This window comes from Sturnira hondurensis, unplaced genomic scaffold, assembly GCF_014824575.4.
Source record: "Sturnira hondurensis isolate 20B ecotype Veracruz unplaced genomic scaffold, ASM1482457v3 Scaffold0006496, whole genome shotgun sequence".
NCBI lineage: Eukaryota > Metazoa > Chordata > Mammalia > Chiroptera > Phyllostomidae > Sturnira > Sturnira hondurensis.
In genome coordinates, this window is record NW_028079127.1 from 1,091,957 (window position 1) to 1,113,830 (window position 21,874).

The 21,874-nt window shown below is 37.8% G+C and overlaps 1 protein-coding gene across 2 annotated transcripts in view; it reads left to right on the forward strand.

Moving 5' to 3' along the window:
- The window catches only part of NRG3 (neuregulin 3), a 1,179,966-nt gene that overhangs the window by 899,628 nt on the left and 258,464 nt on the right, over positions 1 to 21,874 (forward strand). For both annotated transcript variants that reach the window (XM_037049346.1, XM_037049347.1), the window contains exon 3: positions 5,105 to 5,178. In XM_037049346.1, the coding sequence (XP_036905241.1) occupies positions 5,105 to 5,178 (74 nt within the window). The remainder of the gene's footprint in view (positions 1 to 5,104; positions 5,179 to 21,874) is intronic.

Consider the following 21,874-nt stretch of genomic DNA (forward strand, 5'->3'; position numbering starts at 1 on the left):
ATCTTTCTTCTGAAGTTAATTGATTTCTGCTAGTTTAAATTTTACATCTAAAATCCAGTTTCCAAAAAGGAAGCTTGTATATATTCTCCAAAGTATATACAGAGACGAGGAACTACACAGGGATTGAGGCAAACATTTGAAAACTTTTTCATCCTTCATACATTTCTCCCCGTAAATTATATAAAACACATTTTTGCAGGTGTGATAGATAGAAAGCCTCTAGGTATAAAGACGGCAAAAAATGCATGTGTGTAATATCAACCAGGTGTGACTGTTCATTTTTCTCCTTTCTGGTATCATTCCCATTTTATCTGGTTGAAACAGAGGAACAGGAATATGAAGTGATTTGTCTAAAGCACATCCATACGAATACTAAGCAAAGAAGCAAGACTATACACTCAGCATTGTTAATCATCATATAGACGAGGAAGACATGTGCTAAGAGACCATGTGTTGACTGGGCCATCCATGTGGATAATCCTGACCCTGACAATAAAGGCAGAGTAGAAATGGAGAAGAAGAAAGTGAAACAATGATAATGCCTTCCATTAGTGAGTAAATTATGAGGAAAGCAATAGATGAGGACTGAGAGGAAGTACCGTTTCCTCAGTGGAAGAGTTTTTGTGTTGTTTTAATTTGATTTGGTGTTATTTTCCTAATAGAGAAAAACTGGGATAAATTACTAGTAATCTGGACATGTAGGGACACTGCTGGTCACAAATGAGAGTTCTTCAATTTTCAGTCAAAGTTGCTAATATCATTAGCTCTAATTTAATTGTTATTCAGAAAGCGTGTTCTAAAAAATAAGCTGACAGATGATTGTAAGAGAAGAGATGAGACTGATGTAAAGTTAGTTAGCATTGTGGGCCGAGGGCCATAGTCACCATATCCTGCTGGCCAAAGGATGTCAATTTCTATGGAAACATCAGCAAATGATCTGTTTTCAATGTCTTCTCCTTGGCATTTTCCACATCTAGGCTGGGTGATCTGTTGATCACTTCTGCTTTATCACACTGACAAAAAGAGTATTGAAATATAGCCCACAATTATGCATTTGGTATATTTTCATCTCTGTCAGTATTATTCTCTTCTCTTTTGCCCAATGATTCTTTTACAATGTTTCACTAAAGTTGGGATTTTCCTTAGGGACAATGTAGAAGAGGGAAATGAATTAAAGGAGTGGCTTGCTATTTTGGGTACAAGTGAACAAGTGGGAGGAAAGTGAGGGCCAAGTTAGAGGATGTAAGGAGTGAAAAAAGTGATGTCTGCATTTGAAACTATGCAGCTGACCTTCCCTCTGTAGAAAGGGGAACACTGGTTTGTGATTTGACCCTGTGGCTTGCTAGCATAGAAGATGCTTTGCTGATACTTAAGCCAGGGTCAGAGTCTCCAAGCACTTTTCCACCACTTCATTGCCAGGGGTCAATCTTCCTTATTTGGGGTTACCCCACTAGAGTTTTCTCTTCAACCTCTCACCTGCCCTACCCAGCTTTGGATATCGTCTCCTCAACGATGCTCTTCCTCACTGCCTTTTCAATTTGGAAACAGACTAAACAAGCAACTTTATCAAAGACTTAACTGATTTCCAAAGTGACAACTCCATCACCTCAGAGTTGATAAACACACAAAATTTAAGACGAATATTTTTTGTACAAAAAATGTCTTAGGTTTCAGAGACTGCATTTGCTCTGTAGTTGTTTCATAGCTGATGTTTCTTATCCAAAGGCTGTTTCCTACTCACTAACCATCCAGTTATAGAATCTAAACTTACCTATAAAACACTACCAGGGAATATTGCAATTTTTAATAAAATCTTCATGACCCAAGGGTTTTCAGTCACAAAGAAATTCAGAAAATGGAGAGGTCAAATTGAATGGGGTTTTGAAAGCCATACATAGTAAAAAGTAATAGACTATTAACCCAGTGAAGGTAAAATTTGTCCTTTTAAAAAATGTATATTAGACAAATACCATATGATATCACCTTTAACAGGATTCTAAACAACAAAACAAACAAGCAAGCAAAATGTAACCAAAGACACTGTAATACAGAAGGTGCTGACAGGGTCCAGAGGGGAGAGGGGAGAGAATCACAGGGGAAAAGGGGAAGGAATCACATGAACAAGTATAAGGGACACATGGACAATAACTAAGGTGGGGGGCAGAGATGGGAGGGAGGTGGGGAGCACTGGGAGGCAGGGCTGGGAATACAAGAAAGAAAACTATACTTGAACCAGAGTTAAATAAAAATTAAAAAAATAAATGTATATTTACCATTAAATATTGCACATACACTTTTAAAATATCATTAAGGCATGCTTTATTAAGATGAACAAAAAACATTTTAATTACATGGATTTCTCTTGTTCTTATACCTGTATCTTTCAGAAAGGAAAAATCTTAAATAAGAAAAAAGCAACTCAAAATTTCCAAAACACCTACCCAAACCAAAACAAACATGCAATGATAGTTTTCAATAGACATTCTCTTTATCACACTGTCAGAAGTTCTGCCAAACTCAATCTATGAAATACAATTGCATCTTATGACTTTTTTCCTTTGCTTTATGTCTTGAATGTTATCATAAATTTAGCCCACTTCATTGGTATCACCTGCTTGCTACATTCTGTCTTTACATTTGGGTGGGTCTGAACTTATCAAGGTTACATATGTGTGACTTTTAAATGGAAATTTTAATTTATCAATTTTAAAACCCAGCACCAATTAGCAGAGACACTGCTTTCATAACCAAGTATTGGGGTTTGCCCATCTGGTCACACAGCCTCTGATGGGTCTCCTATCTTGGGGTGGGCTGCTCCAACATCATCACACCTTGTTATCTATAGCACACGGGTATGAAGACAAGATGAGGAGGGCACTCACTGTGCAATTTTTCCTGACACCCCATGAGTTCTGAACACTGCAAACTGGGTTCAAACTCAGAAAACTGTGTAATACTTGAACATTTTAAAATATCCTTCTTTATTTTCTCTTTCATACAAATGGAATAATGAATCTTAAGTTATGAAGAACCCTTAAAAATTAGAACAAAGCACACACAAAAGAAACACTTCTCCCTAAAAGCAACTATGTCCCTAGGATACCAGGTCATATTAAATGAAATTGTAAATACTAAAGTGTGCTAGAAATCTTTCACATATGTCAAAAATAAAAATCTTCAAAATGTGGATGCACACTATAGCACACACCCAGCACATAACTCATAAGAAAATGACAATTAAAACACCATGGTTCAGCCCTGGCTGGTGTAGCTCAGTGGATTGAGCACGGGCCTGCGAACCACACTATCTCGGTTCGATTCCCAATCAGGGCACATGCCTGGGTTGCGGGCCAGTTCCCAGCAGGGGACTCAACCATACATTAATGTTTCTGTCCTTCTCTCCTTCCCTTCCCCTCTAAAAATAAATAAATAAAATCTTTAAAAAAAAAACCACTGTGGTTCAGTAATTATGAATAAAGACAAACTGACAGCAATAGGCCAGCTTCCAGAGAACAGGATTTTTTTCATCAGAAATGTGCTCTAGTCCTAGGTATTTTCTGACTGTTTACCATTATAAACACAGTGATATACCTGCTTTATTTCAAGTGCAATAAATGAATTTTTAAAGAGGCAATGAAAATATGTAACTGCTTAAACAAATTTTTTCATAGCTTGTTGGGGGCTTGGAATGTCCACACATCAGAAGTCTTTGTCCTCAGTCTACAAGGAAAATTGCCAGATATGCTTTGGAGTGCCAGGCTAACAAACTGCTAAATAGAACCTACTGCTTACCTGAATTCCGATTGACTCACAATGAAAGGTAGAAAAATTACCTTGGTGCCTTTCAATGTTACTGCTCCAGTTCCAATAGACTTTATCTAATAGTTTATTACACTCAGAAAACAAAACTTATTCTAGAGAAAGAATTCACAGCCCTCATCTCTCACACCATGGGCCCTTTGAATTCTTTTGTCAATGTCTTAGATTTCTAACAACCAGACGATTGTTTTTCTAAATCTGGTTTTTATGCTAGGAGCATAATTTCCTTCTCTGTAAGTAGGACAGATTCATTCCACAGAACAATGGATGTTTTCCAGCTTAACTCAAACATGACAGGTTAAGCTTCAAGCCCACCACTGAATGCCACATCTCCCTTACAGAGGCTGTTTCGCGGCAGGGGGTTGGGACCACTTGGCTGCATTTGTTCCTGGAACTGCTGAACGGAACTGCTTGCTGGCTGGTGAGGCAATGCTGTCCCAGGCAGCTGAGCAGCTCTGCCTGTGTGAGCCGTGTGAGGACTCACAGAGAACTGTCAGGGCTAGATGACATGCCTCATTGCAGGTGCTTCCAGGCAAATTCCTCCACCTCCTAATTGTGCCTGCCTGCCTCGGAGAAGTTGCCATGTACAATGCCTGGCAGGAAGCATGCACTTTGCACATTTGCTGAATATAAAAGAGAAAACGAGGAGAGAACAATGTGAGTTTGCAGAAACCTTGCACATAGAAATCTTGACAGATTTGTAATAAATGTTGTTTTTGGCCAATGAGTTAACAGGGACTTGAAAAATAGTTAATAAAAAAAGTAAAAACATAAAAATGAGCAAAGAAACAAACTAATAAAACACAAAGAAATAAACAGTAGCCAAAATCTATCATTACATTAAGAAAATGCTTTTTATTAGAAAAGTGACACCTGCAATATGATGTTTCTGAAAGGGCAGCTGTAGCATTTTAGAGTGTGTTGCATAAAGAAAAGTATACCTTTAAGCACCCAGAATTAAAAGTATACCTTTAAGCACCCAGAATTACAATATGAGGGTAACCATTATTGAGATTGCTATGAGGGCCATCTTAAAAAGCTATTTAATTTGCTCATTAGGTATTGTATATAAAATTATAAAAGCAAAGCAGTGCTAGGGGTTTTTGCACAGAAATAGAGTCTAAACTTTGCCTGTTGTTTCAAATAGAATGAATCAAATTATACAAAAGTATGAATGTGCTATATTCTCACATTTATTTATGTAATTAGAGTCTATTTTGCTTGTTTTAATCTTGAAACTTTCATAACCACATGTGTATGTTTGTTATTTATCCCCTTTTCTCAGGTGCAAAGAAGGCTACCAAGGAGTCCGTTGTGATCAATTTCTGCCAAAAACTGATTCCATCTTATCCGATCCAAGTAGGTCAAGCATTTTTCTTCTCTAACACAATATATAGGCAGCCCTTGCTCCATGTGACAGTTGTTAACTCAGCTGAAGACTGCCTTACATTCGCTCATCTCTGGAAGCTCCCAAGTGTGGAAGCAGGTGACAGATGTTAATTGTCAAAGCTTGCTCAAGACTAGGTCTACAGCCAGGTCTTCTGGATAGGGCCTAGCGTTCAGATTCAATTCCATTGCCAACTAATCTATGCTGGGAACGTCATCAAATCCTGCTCCCTTAGCTTTCAGAACCCCCCACTACCACCCCATTAAGAAATCAAGGATACTGAAAAACAAAAGGACTATTATTTATCCAGATGAATTTCTAGAAACTACTGAAATTAAAGTACCAACCTCTAGTTGGTAATTTGTGATAATATTAAATCTATTCACCTTTTACCTTACTGAAATATGAAAATATACATATAAAATTATATAACAGGTCTTCAAACAAATTGTGAGAGATCTATTTTTAGCAACATCATTTGCATACCAGTAATTACTCTAGTAATGACTTTTATTTTACATTCATGAATGAAGACAATTTCCCACTAAGAAATATTGTTAGTTGTTAGTTTCTTTTTTTTTCTATATGGAGTAAAAGTAATGCTCTACACCAACATGCCCAATTCTGGTCAAATGTGAAATGTTTACTTTACCTGTGAATAATCTGGTCCTTCAATGCCTGCTATAATTGAGTCACTACTAAGGAAAGAAAACTTTTATTGAATCAGCAGTTTAACTCCGTGAAGATGACAGGCACTTCCAAATTGTAAAGGCAACATTATGGTTTTCTGAACACCAAACACGCACAACATAAATATGAGCAAAATATAGTGTATTGACAACAGACAGAACTTGCCCCCACTGTGAGTGTTCATGTTGCAGCACGATGAATATGTCTAGACATCTTTCAACATCTTTTTAAAAAGCATATTTTCATTTTTCCCCTCAATTTCTAGCTTTATTTCATCAGGAAAATGTACATTTTTTAAAGGGAAATATTTTTCTTAATTTAATTTGATTGTGTTTTACCTTGGCAAGGCAAGTTCTACAGTGTTAACTAACTACTCTTTCCTTCGCAGAGGTAGCTCTTCTTGAGAAAAGTGAAGGTTGTCTAAAAGTTAACAACCAAGCTAGCCATGGATTCTCTCTGTTCTGTGAAATGCAAAGCCCTGGTCTCTAGAAATTACCCAGATTGGGGGCAGTTACTAGAATGTGTAGTATTGTGATTTGGCCATATGCTAAGCAGATGCCTGGAAAATATGGTTGCGACTGGAGACATATATTTGAACACAAAGTTTACATAGAATTGATTTGCTGATTTCTTTCTTTCTGTTTTTCTCTCTTTATTTCTTATTCTGTCTGATTTAACTAGTTTCCATCCTCATTTTTCTTTCTTCCCTTTATTCTTCTTCTTCCCTTATCTTTCCTTTCCTTCTATTTTTTCTTTACTTCCTCTCTTCATTATTTTCTTCCCTCTATCCTTCTTCTCTCCACCCCTCCTTCCTCCCTTTCTTCCTCTCTTATTTCTCTTCCTCTTTTGCCTCTTTCCTCTTTTTCTTCCTCATTGCTTTCCTTCTTTGTTCCCTTCTTCCCTTTTTCTTTTCATATGTATCTGTGAATATTTATCAAGTACAGTGTATTGGGGCAAGGCTTGCATGTGGTACAAAATGGATAAAATAATCTTTTTAAAACAGTAATCAAACCCTTGTCATCCCAATTGCATATGATAGTGCACCACTGTAGTGGTTGAAGATGAGGCCCACCATGAAGACTGTACTCTTCAAAGTAAAATGATCTCATAGTTAGTCACTAATCCTGAAAACCTATGCCTTATATACATAAAATGTTTACTATAACAATATTCATAATAGTGGAAAATGGACACATTCTAAAACCAGCAAGATTATATTTAAGTGAAACATTATATGAGACATCTATTATGTTTTATTTAGTTATCATGAAAATAAAAGCTGTATGAAATATTTATTAAGTGAAATAAGACATAAAGTTATTTTCATATAAAATTATAACAGAAATGTCCTTTGGTACAATGATGGGAAAAAACACACTAAAGTTCTTAAAGGGTACTTTCAGTATTTGGGTTATGGAAGTATAGGGAATTTTTTCCCCCTGTTTTCTGTAAAATGTCACATGATTATGTGAATCAAATGCATGTATCCATTTATATATGTAATCATTAATTCATTTCACAAATACTTTCTAAGCACCCACCAATGTCCATCTATTCGGTTAGATTATTTTAGTACAAAGGTGCACAAACAGAATTTAAGCTCCAAGGCCTCCACAAGCTAGTGAAGGAGAAAAACATGTGAGTACATAGCATGTGCATGATTCTGGTGGAGATACTCCATGACCTCGGCAGATTTAGATGGCCCAGTCGTCAGGATTTTCATCTCATCGATGGCAATAACATACTGGTAGGTTGGTATAACCAAGACTGACAAAAGTCAGTGACAGATAAATATAAAGCCACATCCTATATCATAATCACACTAATATACATTTAGAATGTACACGTGCCAGGCACTGTGCTAGAAGACTTTACCTGGATTACCTCATTAAATCCCTCATGATCACAGGCTAGCAGAGAGTTACTGGCAATTGCTCATATTTTATAAATGACTAAATTAGGCCTCAGCAATTTAAATAAACTTGCTCAAGGTCACACAGCTAGCTAATACTGAAGGCTACCTTCCAATCCAAATCACTCCAGGCCCTGAGCTCCCAATTGCAGGGCTTTTTCCTTCCTTCCGACAACCCCCCTTCCTCCAGTGATTTTCAATATGACATTTATCATTCTAAATTTCATTGACTAAAACTCAATGACCTGCAGCAAACATTATTCTAAGGAACAATATTTGCACAGTTTTCATATCTTAATGCAGCAACTTGAGCTTCCATGGAGATTTAAATCCCTAATGAAATTTTCTTGTCAAAATTCTTGCTGAAGGATCGTTTAATTTGCTGCTCATGATATCTTTGGAATGACTCTGTGCTCAGGAAATAACTTCCCTCCCACACTCTCAGTCTGACTCTCTTTCCTTCTCTCTTGCTTCTTCCTTTTTCTTTCTCTGTTCATTTGCTGAACGCATGCTGTGTTTAGTGAAATCCCAACTCACAGAGGATTGGAAGCTTCCGTTTTATTCTCCCCCAGGCAATGCCAAGTTGATCTGAAATGTGCAGCTTTGCCAATTAATTAAAAAGTAATAATAGAACACCAAATTATAGGCATTTAGGGAAATGAAACCAGGATGTTACTCAATTGCAGCAATGGCCAGTATCTTCACTGTGACTCCAGGCTGAGTCCTCAGACCTGCTATTCCAAAAACGTATTTTCCCCCACAAAAAATCAGTAGCTAACTTCACTCAGGAAAATATATACACACAAGTATCAAACTTATATAGTGCCTTGATGTTAGTTTCTAAAAAGGGTATCTAAAGCACATAGCTGTCAGGTTAATCAAACCCTCAGATGCATTCAATATACAGAGCCACATTCTTATCACAAGGATGAACAGTAGGGGTTCAGAAGGAAGGCAGTGAAAAGAGCAGACTTTCATGAGGACCGAGACATGTGACTTTCCACGGAGGAAACAGCACCAGCTAGTGTAGCATTACTGAAGGGCATGCATCTGCTCCCTGTCAGCGCTGCCCGTGGAGAGCAATGGTCAGCTTCCAGGAAGCTCATAACCTTCCTGAGGGTTTCTAATGCAATCCAGAAGCAGTCCCTTAGACTCCTGTCCTGTTCTCTCATCCTTATTGCACATACTCACCCAGGTCAGATTCTGTCTCTAGCCTCAGGGAAAAACTAGATAGAACTGAAGAACCATGAGTTAGCCAAGAATTTAGGCAGATATTTTTCATGTTTCACCTCCTAGAAGTACATGCCAGCCTGAGTTATCATCAAGATCCTGATCTCATCACTGGTCAGAGAGTGGATTTGGAGCAGAATCAAAGAATGGTACAGGGGCCAGAATCTAGTTGTGTTCAGTGAGGGCAGCCACTTTCAGACATCACTGTGCCGTCCTCTGCACATTAACATCCAACACCCATATCCCCAGGGCTGGCAACAGGTGATGAGTCTGCAGGCCCAAGTTTTGTCATCGAGTTTACAGCCCAAACTGTCAGTCATTTGATTTCCACCATGAGAGAATCTAACTCTAGTCTATATAAACTGTCAAAAAATTGTCCACAGACAGTCTACTGATCCGGTAGACTTTTATTCAGCAATTCATGAATCAAGTAGCATGCAGTCTGGCAGACAGAAAGAAGCTCTGATGAGCTATGCAAGGTGAGAGGTTTTTATAGACCAAAATGAGCAGGACAAATGAATTTATACTGGGTGTTTGATGATTGGTTAAAGCAAGGTTACTTTTCATTATATGGAGCAGAGGGAGTCTTTGAACTTTTCAGGTAAGTTGTGCTGAGCAGGAAAGCAGTGATTGGTTGACATAGGTCTTCCTTTTCCGGGAGAACTAAGCATAGAAATTTAGGTAAATTTAGGTTTGCTGATGTGAGGCTTAGCATGAACAACTTCGATTACTTTAACAGTGCTGTCTTACATGCATACTTTGGCTCCTTTGGCTCTTAGAAATCAAACTCTGCTCTCAGAGTGCCCCATAAGATATTAGAGCCTGGTATAGACTTAGATCAGAAGAAGGCAGCAAAAAATATATAATACGGGCTTAGACTTTCCATGACTCCAAACTGTGCTTCTCTCCAACTTTCCAGGAATAATCACTTTGTGAACCCCAAATTCAATTGGTCATGGCATGTGGTTGTAGTCCATGAGGGAACTCCAGGTAGTGAAGTGGTCAACACAAACCAATCTAAATGATTTTCAGGGACAACTAATTCCTTAGGTCTGAGCATGGTGGGTCTCCTCCCCTGTGTACCAGGAAGCCAATTGAGTCATCGCTTTTCCAGTGCCCGGACCATTAAGCTCAGGGCAGAGCTGCTCTCCTTTGTGTGTCACACTGAGGGGGAAGGAAACCTGAGAGCACCACCAAAGAATCAGTCTGGAGCCCTGGAGACGGGGCGGGAGTTGGCTGAGCAGATGCAGGAGATCTCTTTGTTGAGTACTAGTGGGAGTTTTTCAAAGACACCCATGCTCTGTGCTCTTGTTTTTTCCAATTTCATGTGACGTGTAGCAAAATATTCTCTTTGTCAACCATTAGATGGGAAAATATAATGAAAAGTACTTTTAATTAGGAGTTAAAAGTTTTGATTCTAATCTGTTGACCACTTGCTCCTAGCAATGTTGTTTTGGGCAAATCACAGGATAATTGAGCCTCCATTTATCTATGGAAGGATCCTCTGTTAATTCTGGTTTTAAAAAAAGGATACAATACAGAACAGGCTATCCCTGCAAGGCCTTCAGATGTGTGGTCAAATGCACAGCTGCAATAATCTATCCTTTTATTCATCCACACATTTATTGCCCAATTATGCAATTCACATCATTCCGTGAATTCAAACAATAATTAATGATCCTATAATCAATAAACTTATAATTTAGTAAACTGTATTTACTTAAGTGGAATTATAGGCTCCAAAGGGTGTAATATGTGCAAGAGATGGAAGTATTTTTTCATTCAAAATCTTACTAATAGTTTGATAGGATCGGTTACTTAACCTTAATGGGTTTTGGTTTTCTTCTTTATAAAATAAGATTATATAGTCTCTAATGAATAGAGTTATTAATAGGGTTAAATAAAATAATCCATTCAGAACAGTTTGTGCTTGGCATATAGGGAAAACTCAATAAATGTTATCAGTTATTAACACTATTATTGGTTTTTATTTTAACTGTTATTGCTACCTTTATAACTCCATGGAGCACAAGGCCCTGAGACAGGTGCTGCCAGGGAGTAATAAGCATGTGTCATATTAATGACACATGGAGATCTCAACTATCTCCAGTTGCATAGAAAGAGGCAAAAATGTGCAAACAAGTACAGATTAGGACACATATAAAAGACAAGATAACTTAAAAATATTATAAAAATGGGAAAATACAAAATTGCAAAGTAGAGGTCTGAGTTTGCTCAGAAAAGGTTCATCTAGGTCCAAGCGTTGCCGTGGGATTTTTCCATGCGGTGCCGTGGCTGTGTACTATTGCACAGGCTTCACACTGCCCAGCTGTACAAGTGTCATTCATACTCAAGTATAAAGGACTATATGGAGGTATGTAACATAGTCCTGGGAAGGAAATTTACATTAATAAATTAGATGGAGAAACAAAGTATTTCTGAGGGCACAAAGCATAGACTAATCACCACTTGCTCATGGTCAATTAATCTATACTAATGAGAACAGATGCTTCTAGACTGGAATCTGCTCACACTACTTAGGTCTCCTACATTACTCCACCCTTCAGTAGCCACAAAACATTGTTAGCAGAATGGATTCATACCTAAAATCTGTAAGTCTTATTACCATTTTTCTGGCCTTGAATGAGGAGTAAAAGACATCAGATTTTGACCCTCCTTCTATGAACCTCATAAAGTTCATAAATTCTATAAGATGTATGATGTTTTCATATATTTGACTGGTAATATTGTCAAGTCTACCCTTTTAAGTTGTGCAAAGGACCTAACATTTACCAATAAATCATGCAAACACATACCATTTCTAGAACATTAGGAAGATAACTCTATTTACAAGAAAAAAAACATTTCCTTTGATGATGCTATTCAGAGGTAATCATAAATAATTGTTTTAGTGCATAGCATTCCAACAATTTTAGACTTTTCATTTGGAATGTATGTACTCAGTATTAACCACTACATTGAAAGCAGGGCTCATGGGTCCAGAGCAAAGCACAGTTGTCCTTGCCTCCCACAGCTGGCTCCCCTGCTCTGCTCTGTCTTCCAACTTGCTAACTAATGCTGCTCCTAATTTAGCTCTGGTTTGCCAGGGGTTCCATTTTACCTGGGGAAGGTGAAGGAGTGTCCACCCGCCTGTTCAAGGACTTCTTGCACTGGTCTCAGGACAACCCCAGTCTGTTTTTCTCATGTGTGGCCCATTGCTAGTCTACAGGGTCTAATAGAACATGTGTTGCCTCAACATGCCCTAGAGAGCAGGACATTCAGATGCCTCTGAGACCAGGCCCCCAGGAACAGAATGACTTTCTTCCCTATCTCTCTCCTGCCCTTCCTATATTTTCTATGTCAGTGAGAGAGATCAAGTGTTACGGAATGGTTTAGATTATGTGATTATTTACTTTATAAATTCAGCAAGTGGTGACTTGTCTCATATTTCATTATCTGTTATCCATTATATTGACACCTTAAATCAAATCTGAGGTAGGAAGAATTAAATGCTAACATCTTGTTACATAATAATATTCAATTTCTTTACAAAGTTGAGATCATTCTATATATATTTTGTAATATGCTTTTTCTCTTGATATAGTGTGACCGTTTTCCTACAGCCATGTTATTTTATGTTCTGCTAAACTATTACTTTAAAAAGTGTAACATTATAAGCATATAATATAAATTATTTTACCAAACATGTAGTCTGGGTTATATAATGTGTTTTTCATGATTACAAAGATTGACAAGCATTATGAATAATTCTCTACCTTGAGGTAAGGATTATTTCTTAAAGATACATTTCTAGACTTTGATACACTTCAGTAACTTTTCCTCAAGAAAAGTTACATCAATTAACATTTCCATGAGTACAATATGAGAACTGAATAGTATTTTTTAGTTGTTAATTTCATTGGGAAATTTTTCTCACTAATATTTTAAATAGATATTTTGCTAGCAGCAAAATTAAATATTTTTATTTGTATATTGATCAGTTTTATTATTACTTTTATGATATTTAAAAAAACTTTTTATTTACTGAAATCTTGTAATTTTTGTTCTATTCAAGGAAGTTTATTACTTTGAGGATAATAAATCATGCAATATCATATATGTTGTCATTTTTCCAGATTACTCTTGATTGATTTTTATCATGTTTTTTGAAACATACAGAAGTTTTACTTTGTATATAATCAATCTATCAATTATTTTAAGTAAAAGCTCATCTGTGTTAATACGTGAGATTACTTCATCATAAAATAAAATAAATATTTTACAAATTTGCTGTTAAAATTTTACTGTGTATATAATGTATTATTTTTTATCATGGTTGCACATATGGTTGTATATAGTCATAACCCACTTGAAATGTATACGAGTGTATACTTTGAAATAAGAATAATGTTTTAAAAAATAGAGCTATTTTTTGACACTGCAATTTTATAAAAATAAATAAAATGTAAAGATAAAATTTATTTCTTTTAAATGTGACTTCATATATCCTAGGAATAGTTTTAAGCACAATATAAAAGTAATCAATTTTTCCCTGTTAATGTAGCTTATACTTTTCATAAAATTTTCTCATTTTAAATTCTATATTTTACTATACATTTCATTTATTTTTTAAATTATTTTGTTGTTGTTCAGTTACAGTTGTCTGCATTTTCCCCCCACTACTCTCCACCACCCCAGCCAAACCCACCTCCTTCCCTTGTTTCCGCCTCCTCGCTTAGTTTTATCCATGTGTCCTTTATAGTAGTTCCTGAAACCCCTTCCCCACATAGTCTCCTCCCTCCTCCCCTCTGGTTTTTGTTAGATTATTCTTAATTTCAATGTCTCTGGTTATATTTTGCTTGCTTTTTTTCTTTTGTTGATTATGTTCCAGTTAAAGGTGAGATCATATGGTATTTGTCCCTCACTGTGTGGCTTATTTCACTTAGCATAATGCTGTCCAGTTCCATCCATGCTGTTGAAAATGTAGGAGCTCTTTCTTTCTCACTTCTGTGTAGAATTCCATGGTGTAAATGTACCATAATTTTTTAAACCACTCGTTTTCTGATGGGCACATAGGTTGCTTCCAGCACTTAACTATTGTAAATTGTGCTGCTATGAACTTTGGGGTACATAGGTTGTTTTGAATTGGTGTTTCAGTTCACTTAGGGCATAATCCCAGCACTGGAATTGATGGTACAAAAAGCAGTTCCATTTTCAGTTGTCTGAGGAAATTCCATACTCCATACTGTTTTCCACAGTGGTTGCACCAGTCTGCATTCTCACCAACAGTGCACTAGAGTTCCCTTTTCTCCACATCCTCTTCAACACTTGTTTGTTGGTTTGTTTATGATGGCCATTCTGACTGGTGTAAAGTGGTATCTCATTGTGGTTTCAATTAACACCTCTCTGATGGTTAGTGATGCTGAGCATCTTTTCATATGTCTCTGGGCCCTCCGTATGTTCCCCTTAGAGAAGTGTCTGTTCAAATCATTTGACCATTTTTAACTGGGTTTTTTCGTCTTCCTGAAGTGCAGTCGTATGAATTCTTTGTAGATTTTGGAGATCCAACCTTTGTCTGAGATATCATTGGCAAATGTGTTATCCCATGTAGTTGGTTCTCTTTTCATTTTAATGCTGTTTTATTTAGCCATGGGGGATTTGATGAGGTCCCATTTGTTTATTCTTCCTTTTATGTCCCTTGCTTTAGGAAACGTATCAGTGAAGATGTTGCCGCATAGAATGTCTGAAAATTCCCTGCCAATATTTTCCTGTAGGACTTTTATGGTGCCATGAATTATATTTAAGTCTTTTATCTACCTTGAATTTATTTTTGTGTATGGTGTAAGTTGGTGGTCAAGTTTCATTTTTTTTACATGTAGCTGTCCAGCTCTCCCAACACCATTTGTTGAACAGGCTATTTTTACTCCATTTTATAATTCTTCCCCGTTTGTCAAATATTAGTTGACCATAGAGACTTGGATTTATTTCTGGGCTCTCTATTCTGTTCCATTGTTCTATGTGTCTGTTCTTATGCAGTTACCAGGCTGTTTTGATTACAGTGGCCTAGTAATACAGTTTGATATCAGGTATTGTGATCCCTCCTATGTTATTCTTCTTTCTCAAAATTGCTGCAGCTATTCAGGGTTGTTTATGGCTCCATATAAATTTCTGAAGTTTTTGCTCTAGATCTGTGAAATATGTCATTGGTACTTTAATGGAGATTACATTGAATCTATAAATTGCTTTGGGTAGTATGGACATTTTGATGATGTTAGTTCTTCCAATCCATGAACATGGTATATGTTTCCCTTTGTTTGTGTCTTCCTTACTTTTTTTCTTCAGTGTTGTATAGTTTTCTGAGTACAGGTCTTTTACCTCCTTGGGTAGGTTTATTACGAGGTACTTAATTTTTCTTGTTGCTATACCAAATAGCATTTTCTTCCTGATTTCTGGTTCTGATATTTCATTGTTGGTGTACAAAAGTGCCTTTGATTTTTGAATATTGACTTTGTATCCCACTGTCCTGCCAAATTCACTTATTAGTTTCAGTAGTTTTTTGGTGGAGTCTATAGGATTTTCTATGTACACTATCATTTCATCTGCAAACAATGACAGTTTTATTTCATCCTTTCCAATTTGGATGCCTTTTCTTTCCTTTTCTTGTCTGATAGCTGTGGCTAAAACTTCCAATAATACGTTGAACAGGAGTGCTAAAGAGGACATCCTTGTCTTGTTCCTTTTCATAGTGGGAAAACTCTAAGTTTCTGCCCATTGAGTATGATGTTGACTGTAGGTCTCTCTTATATGGCCTTTATTATGTTGAAGAATGCTCCTTCTATTACCACTTTGCTAAGTGTTTTTAGCATAAACGGGTGTTGTACCTTATCAAATGCTTTTTCCAAATCTTATGATATGATCATGTGATTTTTCACTTTTCTTTTGTTTATGTGATGTATTATGTGCATTGATTGTGAATATTCTACCATCTTTGCATCCATGGGATGAATCCGCTTGATCATGCTGCATGACCTTTTAAACATATTTCTGGATGCAGTTTGCCAATATTTAGTTGAGGATTTTAGTGTCTATGTTCATCAGCAATATTGGCCTGAAGTTTTCTTTTTTTGTTACACCTTTATTTCATTTTGGGATTAGAATGATGCTAGCTTCATAAAAAGAGTTTGGGAGTCTTCCATCTTCTTGAATTTTTAAAAATATTTTATTTGTTTATCTTTAAAGGGGAAAGGAAGGAGAGAGGGAGAGAAATATCAGTGTATGGTTGCCTATTGTGTGTCTCCTGATGGGAACTGGCCTGCAACCCAAGCATGTGCCCTGACTGGGAATCAAACCACTATCCTTTGATTCACAGTCCTGCACTCAATCCACTGAGCTATACCATCCAGGGCTTGAATTTTTTGAAATAATCTATGAAGGATAGAGGTTAGCCCTTCTTTAAATGCTTTGGATAATTCTCCTGTGAAACCATCTGGTCCAGGGCTTTTGTGTGTCAGAAGCTTTTTGATTATTTTTTCAATTTGATCTGCTATTATTGGTCTGTTCAGGTTTTCTGCTTCATCTTCACTCAGTTTTGGAAAATTATATCTTTCTAGAAATTTGTCCATTTCACATAGGTTTTCAAATTTCTTGGCATATAGTTTTTTGTAGCAATTTCTCACACTCCTTTGTATTTCTGCGGTATCAATTTTAATCTCTCCTCTTTCATTTCTGATTGTGTTTATTTGTGTCCTCTCTCTTTTTTCTTGATGCGTCTGCTTAAAGGCTTGTCAATTTTGTTTATCTTTTCAAAGAAACAGCTCCTGGATTCATTGATCCTTAGAATTGTGCTTTTAGTCTTTATGTCATTTAATTCTTCTCTGATCTTGGTTATTTTCTTCCTTCGACTTGCTCTGGGCTGTCTTTGTTATTGTTCCTCCAGTTTTTGTAGGTGTAGGGTTAGGTTGTTTATTTGAAAAGTTTCTATCTTTTTTTAGATAAATGTATATCACTATGAACTTCCCTCTCAGGACTGCCTTCACTGTGTTCCATAAGTTTTGTTGTGAGTTCGTTTTTATTTGTTTCCAGAAATTTTTTGATTTCTTCCCTAATTTTATTCTTGACCCATTCATTATTTAGTAGCATGCTGTTGGGAACCCCTCTGCCTGGTTTCAGGAATTGTAACTGCCCCCTATGGCCAAGGATAAGTGAACGACCTCTGGAATGCAAGCCAGAAAGAGACAAAGCTTGTCTCTGGTAGCAAACGCTGCCTCAGCTTACTCCCTTGCTCCCAAAGCATGGTCAATATCCATGACGGGTAAGACTCCTCACGGCAAGGGGCAACTTAAGCCAGCCACAATCCCTTGGGAGGCCATATGGAAGGACTCAGAGGGCTGGGACAAAGAGGGACTAATGGACCTTTGCCCCCCTGGCTATTCTGACATAGCCCAAGTTCCCATGTCCTCTGGGAGAAACACTTCCTGGCTCTAATCCACTTAAGCCTGAAGACCTGTGATGGGGAGGCAGTGTAGCTCCTTGCCTTACTAGAGCAGTATCTGGGGAGAAATCTGGAATAGGAAAGAATTCCTAAAAGTCCTGTGAAACCTGCTTTGCTAAGAGTGCTTTCATTCATCTATTAAGGGTCCCAGCAGGAAATGAGTATGTCTCCCAAAGTTTCTGCAACCCCATTTCCTGACTGACACTGACTCAAACTGAGCCCTCAGATTTCTTTGAAATGTTATCTACTGTTTGATCCTTGCTGCCCTGTATTCCTGTGTATTACAACCCAATAATAGTCTCTGGAGGGAGGAGCTCCTGGCCTTTTTCCTCTGAGACATTGGCCACCTCTCCTCCCGAAGCAGATCATGTCTTGGTAGTGTTATTTTCATCTGTGGCAGACAAGGGAACTTGAGGGCAAAGTTACTCCCACAGCATGCTATTCAATCTCCATTAGTTTTTAGTGTTTTGGGGTTTTTTTCCCCTTGATTTTGGTTTCTAGTTTCAGTCCCTTGTGGTTGAAGAAAATGCTTGATATGATTTCAATTTTGTTGAACTTGTTGAGGCTTGTTTTGTGTCCTATCATGTGGTGTATCTTTGAAAATGTTCTATGTTCATTTGAAAAGAATGTGTTTTTGCTTCATTGGAATGGAAGGCTCTATATATATATATCAGTTAAGCCCATTTCATCTAGGGCATTGTTCAATGCCACAATATTTTTATTGATATTTTGTTTGTAAGATCTGTCCATATTTGAGAGTGGGATATTAAAATCACCTACTATAATTGTGTTGCTGTCAATATTTTTCTTAAAGTCCTCCAAGATTTTCTTTATGTATTTGGGCGCTCCTATGTTGGGTGCATATATATTTACAATGTTTATGTATTATTGGTGGATTCTTCCCTTGAGTATTACGAAATGACCTTCTGGGTCTCTCTTTGTGGCCCTTTTTTTGAAGTCTATTTTGTCTGCTATGGGTATTGCTACCCCAGCTTCTTTTTTCTGTCCATTTGCTTGGAAAATTTGTTTCCAGCCCTTCACTTTTAGTCTGTGTAGGTCTTTTGCCCTGAGTTGTGTCTCTTGTAGGCAGCATATGTGTGGATCATGCTTTCTTACCCATTCAGCTATTCTGTCTTTTCACTGGAGCATTTAATCCGTTTATGTTTAAGGTTATTATTGATACTTATTTATTGCCATTTTCATACCTGTGATTCTCTCTCTCTCTCTCTCTCTCTTTTCCTTTCTTTCCTTAAAACAATCCATTTAGCATGTCTTTCAGAGCTGGTTGGGTGGAGGTGTACTCTTTTAGACTTCTTTTGTCTGGGAAGCTCCTTATTTGGCCTTCTATCTTGATTGAGAACTTTGCTGGATAAAGTTGCCTTGATTGTAGGCCTCTAGTTCTCATTACTTGGAATATTTCTTGCCATTCTCTTATTGCTTGGAGTGTTTTCATTGAGAAGTCAGCTGCTAACCTTATCAGGGCTCCCTTGTGTATTACTTCCTGTTTCTCCCTTGCTGCCTTTAAGATTCTCTCTTTGTCTTGGAATGTTGCCATTTTAATGATGATAAGTCTTGAAGTGGGCCTCTTTGAGTTCCTCTTGATTGGGACTGTCTATGTTTTCTGGATTTGTGTGACTTTTTCTCCCATCAAATTAAGGAAGTTTTCCATCATTACTTTTTAAATAGGTTTTCTATTTCTTGCTCTTCTTCTTCTCTTTCTGTTATCCCTATTTACAGATAGTAATATGTTTGATGCTGTTCTGCATTTCTGTGAATCCCTCTTCATTCTTTCTGAGCCTCTTTTCCTTTTCATGTTCTTTCTGGGTATTTTTTTTCTATGTTGTCCTCCAGCTCACTGATCCAATTTTCTCTTTATTTGATCCTGCTTTTGATTTTTTCTACTGTGTTCTTCAGTTCAGAAATTGTATTCTTCATTTCCTCTTGGCCTTTGTTGATAATTTCTATTTCCTTTTACATGATGATATAGTTTGCAGTGAATTCATTGTAGTTCTTCTGTAGTTTCTGGTAGTTCATTGTGAGCTCTTTGACATTCCTGATAACCAGTGCTTTGAGTACAATATTTGATAGCTGACTTGCCTTTGTTTCATCTAGCATTTTTTCTGAGGCTTCCTCCTTTCCTTTCATTTGGTAATTGTGTCCTTGTCTTTTCATTTTTTTTTTGTGAGACTCTTCTTGTTAGCCTGTGTTTCTTAAATTGATGTGTTCTGACTCCCTGTGTTTATGATGTGAACTTCTATGGCAGAAAGCATGTGAGATTCAGTGGTACCATCTCCTTGATCTCCTGAGCTTGCTGGTCTTGGGCTGTTGTTTATATTGGCTGTCTGTATGTCTTTGGGTTTTGATTGTTGTTAGGTATTTCTTTGGTGGGTCTTTCCTTCCATCTGTTTAACTCAGTGTCACTTCATCCATCACATCTCGTATTCTGTTGTGCAGGTGTGGATAGGTTGTTTTGAAGCTGGTTCTTCTCTCTGTATGTGATTATGATGCTTCTCTCTTCCTATTGTTCAGTTGTTTCTTCTGGGTTATTTCTCCACCATTTAGTTGTATTTCCAGATTGGTCCTGGGTTGCGGTTAGTGTGGCTTTCACTCCCTCCTTCTCCTTCTTTCTTTGTTATCTGTTGGTGGTTTCTTTGTTGGTGGGTTTACTCTTTCAGAAGATATACTTGCGTTCACTCCATTAAATCCATACTGCTTCTGGAGTATCCCTTTTATGGCTTATGTGTCCTCCTGTTTTAGTTGAAACTTGAGTGTTGGTACATTGTGGGTAGGTTCGACCCTCAGGCCAACTGACTCAAGGGTTGGCCATAACCACTGTATAGGACCCACTGTGTGGAAGCTGACCCCATGAAGTAGAATTTGCCAGTTGTGGAGCTACTCAAGTGGTAGTCTGTTGTCTTAAGCCAGGCACTGGGTAGGTTGATTCTGGTGCTTCTGGAAGGGAACTCCAGTGCAAGTCAATGTCAGATGCTGCCTGTCACTAGCCCTGATTTAGCTGTTAGAAGCTATAGGTAGCTGCCTGTAGTGGGCCTTGTTGCATGTGTAAGCGGCAAGCTATGAACCAAAATGGCCACCACTAGTACCAGGCTTGGGTCATGTTAGAAAAAGGCTCAAAGCACCCCAAGATCCACTGCCACACGACTGTTATTTGTTAAGATCAGCCCCTGGAAGAGCCTCAGGTGAGTTGTATGAGGAATGTTCTCAGGGAATTACCCAGTGAGGAGGAGTGGTGTTCATTGGGTTCATACAGATTCAAACTTGGCATCTGTGTTGGGTCTGAGGCTACTCATCAAAAGTCTCAGGGTAAACAGAGGTTAGCCATAACCTATATAGTGCCTGCTGACTTTTGCAGGGGGGTAGGGTTTCAGGAAGTTATCAGGGTGGAACCAGTAGAATTCACCAGTTTAAACCAGATTGAGATTTGGCCATGTGGAGGGTTCAAGACAGGAACAGTGTGTGGTTGTGGGGGAAGACAGGTCATGCCCTGAAGTCAGACAACTCAGTTTCTCCCTGTGTGATTTCTCTTCCCCCTGAATGGAATTTGTTGTGAGCATTTTAAGAAAAGCCTGCAACATAGGCCCAAGCTTGTTGACAGAGCTTACTTAGGCTGTGGGAAAAATTGGACATGGCAGGACTTCAGGGAATGATCAGGGTAGAGCTAATCCTGTGTATGTGTTTGGGGAGAGTGCTCAGCTCAGGAAAGATGTTTCCTTTGTACCATGTAGGGAAAGGGACTCTATGTAGGAATATTGGCAGCTGCCCCTTCACCCCTCTCCCTGAAGCCACAAAACTCAGTCTCTCCCTGTATAACTCTGACCCTCAGCCATGTCCCACTGCTAGAGTTTTTAGGGTGAGTACCTGCAAACGAGATTTTTTTAGCTGTCCCTTTAAGAGAGCACTTGGTTTTCCAGTAGCCCGCTGTTTTTACCCAGATATACAGAGACCCCACTGATTTTCACAATGGATGTTATATAGGCTCCTCTCCTGGCACTAGGCTGGGGATCCTGGTGTAGGGCTAAGATTCTTTGATCTTCAGCAGGGACCTCTGAAGTTGAGATATCCTTCCATATTCTCAGTAGCAGCACGTGGATCCTGGGGCAGCCTGATTCAACTCTCCATCCTTCCTACCCATCTTTAGGTGACATCTTCTGTATATCTTTAGTTATATGACTTCTGTTCAGCTAGTCTTCAGCTGACTATTCTAGTTGATTGTTCTATAATTTGGTGGTCATTGGAGTAAGTGAGTGCAGCTTCCACTTACTCCATCATTATTGATGGGAATCCCTTCTATTGATTTGTGTATCAGTATAACACTGATTATTAAGGA